Below are 9902 nucleotides of genomic sequence, written 5' to 3'. Positions count from 1 at the left end.
GTGACTAAGCCATGAATAAGCGAATTACAATCAAAGAGTAAAGTAATATAAGATTACAATCAAATGTTGATAATAAAATCAAGGCCACAGAAGACGCATCCTGTGGGCGCATCATTGAATAGAATATAATAGAATATTACTTTTTCTGTGGTGCATTCAATCAGCTGTCAGCTGTCCATATGATTTGAGTTTTGGCAGGTTTTGGCATTTGTGATTTGAGAAATGTCATTAATGAATATTGAGAAATTTTTTAGTTCGCTTTTGGTATCTAACGTGGGAGTATATTAATATATTTTAAAGTGCACTAGACGCTAAATAAAGAGTGAACAACTTAATTCAAACTTTCTAAGGGGTCTTCGGTAGGTACCTATAACACTTTAAATTAGTTCTTGGGATTTACTTGTTAACTGTACCGTTGATCAATATGTTGACAATAAAACCTGAAGAAATGGAAAATGACGAAAACCAAGTTACTGGAGACGTTATCGGAGATACGGCATACAGTGAGCGGTTTGTTTTAAAAATACTTTTGAAATTAGCTAACCTTGATACACTTAAAGAGGAGATAAATGGACAGCCTTTTGAAGATGATCTATGTACTTTATGGGATATGACTGCAGAGAGAGATGTGGTCCTCTTTCTGCAAAGGCATGATGTGCTGAATCTTCTGTCTTTTGCCTGGCCTATAGTGGAGTCACCACGCGTTATAGAAATGGTAGTTGGTATCATTGCAAACATGTGCTGCCAAAAAGAAGCTGTTGATGAACTACTCACTATGGTACCATTTCTTAAATCTGTGATGGAATGCATCAAGTCTGATGACAGTATGATCCTTATTCAGTTGATGCGCCTTATAAACTCCAGTTTGTTTTTGGGTGATAATGCCCATATTCCTATCTGGATGAGACTTTTTGTTGAAATTGGTTATTCCAATTATTTATATTATATTTTGAGGAATTCATCTAACAGGGATGTGTTAATGAATGCCCTGGAAAACTTCAACACAATCTGTTCATACTGCAATATTGAAGAATTCAGATCAGATTTCTTTGGGCATTTTGTTAGTGTGGAAGCACTTGAGTGCTTGATTGTTGCTTACATTGAAGTCACAGAGAAACACAAGGAGTTTTGTGAGAGAGAGCAATTTGAAAGAATACTTCTAATAAGTATACAAGTGACTTTAAATCTTGTTGGATTTGATAAATCAGTTGGCATTTTCAGTGACAACAAGCGGGACGCATTAAAAATGATTTCATTAGCTTTCAAATACTATGAAAACAAGCTTGTTAATTTGAAGGAAATTGACATGGATTTAGTGGACATAGTTGCTTCAACAATATCTGTGACAAACATTCTGAATATTAATGAGATCAGTGATCTTGAAGATTACTTTATTCAAAGCTTCAGGATGTGGAAAACTCTTCATTATATGCTTAATGCGGAAGAACAAGCCAACGAAAATGATCCGGAGGACTTAGTTTTACTTTCCAATCAACTTAAAACCTCATTGAGTACGCTAATGTTTGTGTACATGGAGAAATGTAAAGAGGTTTACTTGCTGAAGCTCTTGGATGAAGTCACTGATGACTATGATGAAATTACGAACTTTGTTGAGGATGAATCTCTGTTAAGTAATGTAAATGAGCGAGTTGCTAGGACTAGGTTGAAAATGGTTAAATGTTAAAGGAATGGATATCAATAAAAATGGCACAAAAATTACAATTGCATACTGTGAAAGTTGTTTAAGGAAAAAGAGTTTTTCTTATTGGAAACTGACACAAAATAACCATACTTCAATTTGAAGTTTTTAAGCCTAGTGTGGAGGAATAAAGATGACAATTTATTTATTTGCTTGACAATAAGGCATTCATGAATCTGCTTCAAAAATCATTGATAAATATGAACTATTGATGTGATATGAGGTCAATGTTTTGGTCCTATATTCTAATATGTAATTTCTTGACCACTAAAATAGGGCTTAGTATATATCTGACATGAAGTATCCGCCTACCTTTTAGTATTGTAGTTATTTGTAAATAAAGCTTATGACATGATATATTATATACTACTCAATATGTAATACAACCCTAAAGATGCTTAAATTATGAAGGTTGTGTTTTTTGGAGATGTATTATCTATACTAATATTATAAAGCTGAAGAGTTTGTTTGTTTGAACGCGTTAATCTCGGGAACTACTGGTCCGATTTGAAAAATTCTTTTGGTGTTAGATAGCTCATTTATCGAGGAAGGCTAGAAGGGTATCATCACGCTACAGCCAACAGGAGTGGAGCCACGGGGGTGAAACCGCGCGGGGCAGCTTGTAATTATTATAATAAGATAATTAACCATTGCAATATGTAAAGGGTTGTATTGAATATCATCTAATATTTACCATAATTCAACAGATTAGTGTTGTCAATTATAGTAATGTGACGATGGAGGTTTAGTATACCTGTCTAGTTTAAGATGATATTGTAGAAAGACCCTGTTTATAAATACGAAATAAATATTGGTATACCAAATTTTTTGTGTTGTTATTCCATAATCTATACTAATATTATAAAGCTGAAGAGTTTGTTTGTTTGAACGCGCTAATCTTAGGAACTGCTGGTCCGCTATGAAAAATTCTTTCGGTGTTAGATAGTCCATTTATCGAGGAAGGCTATCGGCTATATATCATCACGCTAAGACCAACAGGAGCAGAGCAATGTGGGTAAAACCGCGGGGCTTAGCTAGTATATTATATAGATACGTATAAATTATGCTATCTAGGTTTTGCACAGAACTCAGGTTAAAGTTTTTACTTCTAATATAGTAATGTAAAAGGCTTATGAAAATATCCTGTCATACAGTGGTTCAGGAGGAAGGTTTTATTATATAATTTATTAAGTTTAAACGACGCAGGCGGAAAGCTAGTTTTAACGTATTAATAATTATAGGTAAGTAAATCGAAATTGTATAATCACTAATCAGCCGAATAGTTTTTGAGTATAATAATTATCTCTAATAATTGTAACCGACAGAAACAAATCATTCTTTATAAGTAACTTATAAGTAATAAGGTAGCCTCTACTAGTGGGGTCAAAGCCCAAAGGAAGTTAAAAGTACTAAATAATTAATAAATATGTAGTACATGTAGCATTTTTGTTAAAAGCGCCATCTATGGGAAATAGCAAAATTTTGACTGATTCAAATTTGATTTACAAACTACCATTCAATGTTCATTGAATGCCAACCCGTCCGATTAGGGCCCTTCTGGCCTCCTCCACTCAAGCGACAGCTCAAGCCGAGGTTCGTGGTCCCCGTCAAGGGGGGACGCCCTTGTGCATGTCGCTACCAGGGTGAACCTTCAGTTCACCCCCGCGTCCGCGTTAAAATGTAGTAGCCCTTCTGGCTAACATTGAGAAACACCTTACAAAAAAAAAAAAAAAAAATTGAATGACATACAAATAGTATACATTATTAATTAATTAATTTCCGTTCGCGTTAATTTACTTACCTATGATAATATAAGTTTTAGAAAAATTAAATGGGGGATTCCATTTTCATAATAAAATAATATACACTGTGTTAAACGGGTTAAAAATTACGAGAAAATGATAAGGTGCATTTTTATGTTTTGGAAAACTTTCGTTTTACTTACCGTTTCGTTTACATAATAGACGTTAAAAATTCATTTTATAATATTTGTAAAAACATGTTTACCGACGTGGCTGAATGCAAACCACGCCTTTGCCTATAAAATAGTAAAGTATCGACACGATCCATCATACGAGCAATCACTAAGACGAACTGTCATAGGGATCATCTTAGGCCGCGCCGGGTATACATATAAAGTAGTACATTTTACATTTTATATCTTTTAGAGTACTTATATATAAAAGGTAAGGATATATTAAAGAAAACAACATCATTTTTATGGGATTATATATTTTGTAGACATTATAAAGCAACATTCACATTACAATAAACGAGTTTGCGCCGCCGCTGATCGGCGGCATTAAACTATTCGAATGTAACAGTACGTAATTCGTAACAGCGCATACATTCACACTAGTCAACCTCATACAACATACACCAATACTGAAAGGGAGAACAAATAACTGTATACTTTACATGTACTTAGTCTAACTAACACGAGCCTACGCGCCACCGAACGGGGCGAAACGCATTATTTAAATATCAATTCGTAAATATTTAGATATTATATCGATATAGAATAAAAAACAGGATAAAGACTAGACTTTACACTGATCAACGACAAATAGCTAACAGCAATATATCGCGAGTGGCGCCTCTCTGCGGACAGCTTAAATAAATATAACGCACACCGCGTTCCGAATGGCGGGCGGCCATTTTCAAATGTAACGACGTTCAAAATGGCGCTCGCCACTGGCGACAAACTCAAACAATTGAGCGAAATAATAATTCCCCTGAGACGTCATGTGACCGGAACCACATTCCGCAGAGGCAAAATCAATAATATACAATATAAACATTACTCGTTACCTACACAATAAATTACATAAATAATCTGAATTTAAAACAAGTCTTAGGCTTCATAAACATGCATGTAGTACCGTGACGACACCCAGTTTCGCTACACTACGCACGTGGCGAGAACAATATTTACAATTCGTAGACAAAACAAGCCGCGGGCGATATGAACGCAACCCCTTTGTACTGACAGGGATATGTTAATATCATATTTTGTAAACTTTTATATCTTTAGAACAATTACATGCTGTAATTATAAAACTGGAAAAATATTCGGCACACCTACGATGATAAAACATTTACATCCAAACATCTAGAATGTCAAAATTTTAATTTATTCTTTAACTACACACGATCTGTGTAAACACCTTGAATATAAGCGATATACCATAGACAATACCAAACCAGCCATTTTCCCCAATGGTCCACTTTTGGCACATAACCCTTGAAATACAGATAAATAATACTTTAAACAATGCTTGGAGTGGCAGAGTCTATTGCCAATCTTTACGCGATCGCTGCAGAAGATTATTGCTTTGCGAATAAAATCCCCGATATGATTAATAACTTATAGGTGTATCGGAAATTTTTTATTCCTAATTTAGTTAAAGTCCAACAACTCTTGCAGCGACCGTTTATCGTCTGTTGCGAATAGCTAATGACGAATTATTCTCGAACTTTCTATTTCCTTCTAACATAATATGCAATAGAAATTTTAAGATATGTCTGATTAGAAACAGCGATTTGTGCGTTCTAGGACCAGAGTACACAAAACTACCCGCAAAAAGTGTATTTTTTGTTTTCAAATTTATTCCATTACCGTTTTGGCGCGTAGTTTTATCGTACCCGATACGATCATGAGCATTCGCCAACAGACCAATAACATCTAAACATCTTTGGTACATTATTGTGAGCAAAGAGCGAATCACACCGAAGCCTTAAGCGATAATTTATACGATATCAAATACTGTCGTTGCCAATAGAACCTCGCTGTTAATATATTATTTCGCTCGTTCGCGGACCTTAATTTCACTGGAATGTTCACATTACACTATCCCACGGCTAGGCCCAACAAATATTGCTTTACAATAAGCGTAATACATCAGAGTAGGTACGATACATCCATTTTGTACTTACATACATCTATATATATTCATATAATTAAAGAAACAACCTAAAGTCCCCGTATTCGTTGTCTTGTACGGACAGCTGTGTTGTAAGGTAACTCGCTACGGGGTTTTCAATAAATATAGGATTAATTCTACACAGTCTGTTCAGACGGCAAGGGGTGGTCAATAAATCGCATACGAACCCATTATAGCGGCCGCTCTATAAAAATATACGCACTATTGTATTATAAGTGTGTTATAGAGCAATATTTAGTAACAACTCGATATAAATATACACGGATCGCTGAGATAAAAACGGATTAGAACTGCTATGAAACTTATTGACGACCTCGACCGGCAAGCAATCATAACACTTAGCCAAAATCTGTATCAGCGTAAGTATGAAACATCGAAGTAACAATCGTACACTATTTGAACGATATAGATTTATGTTATCATCGCAATATCACATCACTCGGGGATCAAAGAGATTACATCACTCCGTGGACCGTCGTACTAATCGACGCTTGACCTTCTGTGAGCCGCCATTTTGACGAACGATCGACTAACCAGAGTCCAGGTCATATTAAATCGTGTGGGACAGTTGATTTGATCGAAGCCCATTGACTAGATCTCTCAATTGACTGAAACAGTAGTCATCTGCTCCAGTCAATTGACAGAATCCGATCAAAGTGGACTAGGAACAAATCGATTCAAATATAGTAAACAGACCGGGTCATAGTCAATTGACCAAGTCTCACCAATCCTGACCAAGTTTCACCAATCCTGGCCCATCTTCACAAATCCTGGCCAATCTTCACCAATCCTGGCCAATCCTGCCCAAGACCAATTGACCATGACCGTTCACCGTTCATTTCTTGACTATTTACGCGCCCGCAAATCCGTAGACCTCAAGTACGCGAATCTCAAAGTCCCCACTGGGGCATAGAGGTGGATTGTTGAACGTAGAGCAGCGATCCGTCTTGCCGTAGCGGATGTTCTCGTCCATCCATATAGCTTGCCCGTCCCTGTGGGTGTACAAGGTATTTGTTAATTTTAAGCCTTGTATATTTCAATAAGGTTAATTAATATTGATATACAAAGAAAAAAAAACATGTCTATTATCAGGTTAGCAAATATTTAACTTTTAAAAATACATGTGTAATTGATCCGATTTGATTGAAATTTGATTTTAAAATAGATATTTGTGTTTCTATGATGTTCTTTCGCCGGTTCGCGGACCTCTATAGAATCGAATCATTCTCACTATATTCCAACAGTAATTATAATATCATCAATGACCATACATATTAGTTTAGTGTATGTATTTGGTTTTACACATCTCCTACCTCATCATCCAGGATGTATTCAATCCAGAGATACTACGCACGCTGCAAGCTGCAAGTCGCAAGTCGTGTGCAACGGTGCAATTGACCGACCAGCCAAGTTTTACTTACCCGCTTCCAACAGTGAACATAGTGCTATCAGCGGCTTTGAACGGCAGTGTAACATCTTTTTGCTTCATCTCTCGGGCATCTCTTCAAGGATACTTCGCACGTACCGGCTGCAAGCTGCAAGTCAACATACATACCCGCCGCCAATAGTGATCATCGTATTATCAGCTGCCATGAACAGCGAGTTGCCGTACGTCGTTTTCCCCTCCCCATCTTCCTCCAACGCACAGCCGACCCAGGGATACTTGGCGCGAACTGGTTGCAGGCTGTAAGTTGCAAGTCAAGTACACTTGGCAAGGTGGTACGTCGACTACATTTGGCAAGGGGCACTTGGCAAGACGAGTGGCTACACTTGGCAAGCCGAGTTGTTACACTTGGCAAGTCGAGTTGCTACACTTGGCAAGTCGAGTTGCTACACTTGGCAAGTCGAGTTGCTACACTTGGCAAGTCGAGTGGCTACACTTGGCAAGCCGAGAGGCTGTACTTGGCAAATCAAGTAACTGTACTTGGCAAGTCAACAACTACACTTGGCAAGTGGCAAGTCGACTACACTTGACAAGTGGCAAGTCAAGCACACTTGGCAAGTGGCATGACCAGTGGCTAGTGTTTGTGACTGACCCGCCGCCGATGGTGATCATCTTGGAGTCGGCGGCCATGAACAGCTCGGAGCCGTGCGCGAGGCGCTGCTCCTCCTTGCCGTCGCCGGCCGAGCAGCCCACCCACGGGTACTTGGCGCGCTCCGGGTACAGGCTGCAAGCGGACACGTGTCACACACACACATACCGTGCTGCCAGCTTTTTTGTTTATTTATTTGTGTTTCTAATTTTAGATTGCATTTGTGTGTATGAAATAACAATTGTTACTGTTTTTTTTTCTAATATATAGACCGATGATTATACCAATTCGAAACAGAAATCAATTAAGTTGTATATCTCTTTAGCGATAGGTACTGTTCTGCATGAATGTATTATATTAGTATGAATGTTGCATAATTATTTTATTTATTCATCACAGTATATAATTTATAGAATAATGCTGTGGAATTGTGTACATTAAATAATTCTGAAGTTTAAAATTTACAAAAAATAAAGGATTTTCTCTAATCACTGTTGTTAGTTAATAAAGAAAAATTTAACTAAATGATAAGTTGTAAATTAATTTATAAGTACAACTCTTGCAAAGAATGTGTTAAATAAAGTGTAATGTATTGTTTTCCTAACCCTATTTAAACTGGCAACACCTTTATGAATACACCCAATCATGAACAATATTGAAATGCAAACATACAAATGATCATTAAACTCAATCTATGAGCAATTTTATCGTGAAACTGAATTATATATTTTATCTATACATTTCTTAATTTAATTACATAATGATAAATTTAATTCATTTCATATTATATTTAATTTAATATTTATATTACAACATATCACATACAAGTTTGAAATAAAAGAAAGAATAAGAGATAGAAAGATATAAGGTAGAAGAGCTTGTGTGCCGAGCACACGTGTCAGAAGTGAAACTTCTTTGGCAAGATTCAAAGATACCAAAATCGTCGTTTTACTCTATGTCGTGACAATATTGCCGTGACTTTAATTTGACATGATTGCGCCCTTGAAATTTTACTCTCAACGCGCGTAAAGAAGTTTCACTTTAAAAGAAAATGTTAGTGCGCTTACAAAAGCGATGTTAAACATAGATTCCACTACAGATAATGTTATGACAATGAACAGTAAAGTAACAGGTTAGCATACATATAAACAAAACACAAAAAGCAACCAAACAAGCAAAAAAGCCTTTACCCGAAGAGCGTTACTCCTAATAGATTTGAAATTGCGCGGCTCGAAGGACCAATTTCATTCTACCGCCATACAAAATAAAATAACTGAGAGAAAACTTTTATGCAATAAGCCATACTAAAAAGTTTACTCATGACCACAATTGCCATAGAAAAATTGGTTTAACTTTTGAGAAATTTTTAAAGAATAGAAAAACTCGGGGCGATTCGAACCTTCTTATTTCGCCAGAATTGTTTCTATTCTTTATAAATTTACCATCAATAAAGCAATTTGAATGTTTTCAAAACCAAATATTAAATTGATTTAATTTTGTTATGAAAGTTCTTCAACGAATATTAATATACTCGTTCAACAATTTTATTTTATGACGGTAGAATGCAATCGAGCATTTAAGTGACAATTTATTAAATTGGCAAAGAGCTGTTTATGGCTACCGAAAATAATTAAGTAATAAATAGAATAGATATAAAAAAAGTAACTGAAAGAAAATATAGCTATTACTGCAAAGAAAATATTAGCAAACTAATAATAAGATTAATACTTGAAACATTAATGAACATTTCAATGTACCATATTCAAATTTTATGAAAATTTTCATCAGCTAAAATACTTAATAACTAATTACTAATAAATTAACTAAGAATTACAAGTACCAAAACCAATTACATAATTATTTTTGCATATATTATTAGTCTAGCAAATAAATAAAATAAACCATCACCTCATCATTTCTATATGAGTTTATAAATAAAAAAGTAATAATTAATAAGAACAAAATTTTAACCGACTTACCTAAAGAGGAATGTCTCTCCTGTGCCAAAGTATGCTTGTCTGTTACCTCTCTCGTCCTTCTGATTTCTCTCGAACCATCGCGTGGAACAATACGCACCGAATACCTGAAATATTTTGGAATCGCAGATAAGTAAAGATTTAGATTTACAGTCACTCGGTTTTGAGCATATTTCACTAAGAAATAAGACTAGTTCAGTTTGACTTTTTTTAAATAGTTGGCTAGATTATACAAGAACAAATGGTAACT

General features: G+C 35.6%; 2 protein-coding genes across 14 annotated transcripts in view; one reads left to right on the top strand and one right to left on the bottom strand.

Moving 5' to 3' along the window:
- Positions 1-187: 187 nt before the first annotated feature.
- Positions 188-2061, top strand: LOC123706469. The gene has a single exon (XM_045655769.1). It carries the CDS (start codon positions 425-427, stop codon positions 1682-1684), a length of 1260 nt encoding a protein of 419 aa, XP_045511725.1. The 5' UTR covers positions 188-424; the 3' UTR covers positions 1685-2061.
- A 1853-nt stretch (positions 2062-3914) lies between these two features.
- The window catches only part of LOC123706464 (GTPase-activating protein skywalker), a 94311-nt gene continuing 88323 nt past the window's right edge, over positions 3915-9902 (bottom strand). For 11 of the 13 annotated variants that reach the window (XM_045655764.1, XM_045655753.1, XM_045655755.1 and 8 more), the window contains 3 exons: positions 9656-9759; positions 7680-7811; positions 3915-6635 (listed from right to left, as the gene is read on the bottom strand). In XM_045655764.1, the coding sequence (XP_045511720.1) occupies positions 6494-6635; positions 7680-7811; positions 9656-9759 (378 nt within the window). In that variant the 3' untranslated portion in view covers positions 3915-6493. Of the gene's footprint in view, positions 6636-7198; positions 7328-7679; positions 7812-9655; positions 9760-9902 lie in introns of all 13 variants that reach the window. The other 2 variants (XM_045655756.1, XM_045655757.1) reach the window with 1 other exon arrangement.

The sequence above is a fragment of the Colias croceus genome, chromosome 3, assembly GCF_905220415.1.
Source record: "Colias croceus chromosome 3, ilColCroc2.1".
NCBI classification, from domain to species: domain Eukaryota; kingdom Metazoa; phylum Arthropoda; class Insecta; order Lepidoptera; family Pieridae; genus Colias; species Colias croceus.
This window is presented reverse-complemented; position numbering and strand designations above follow the sequence as displayed.

Bases quoted from the DNA above. Each gene is read 5' to 3' on its own strand.
- LOC123706469 (XM_045655769.1), top strand. From the start codon at position 425: ATGTTGACAATAAAACCTGAAGAAATGGAAAATGACGAAAACCAAGTT.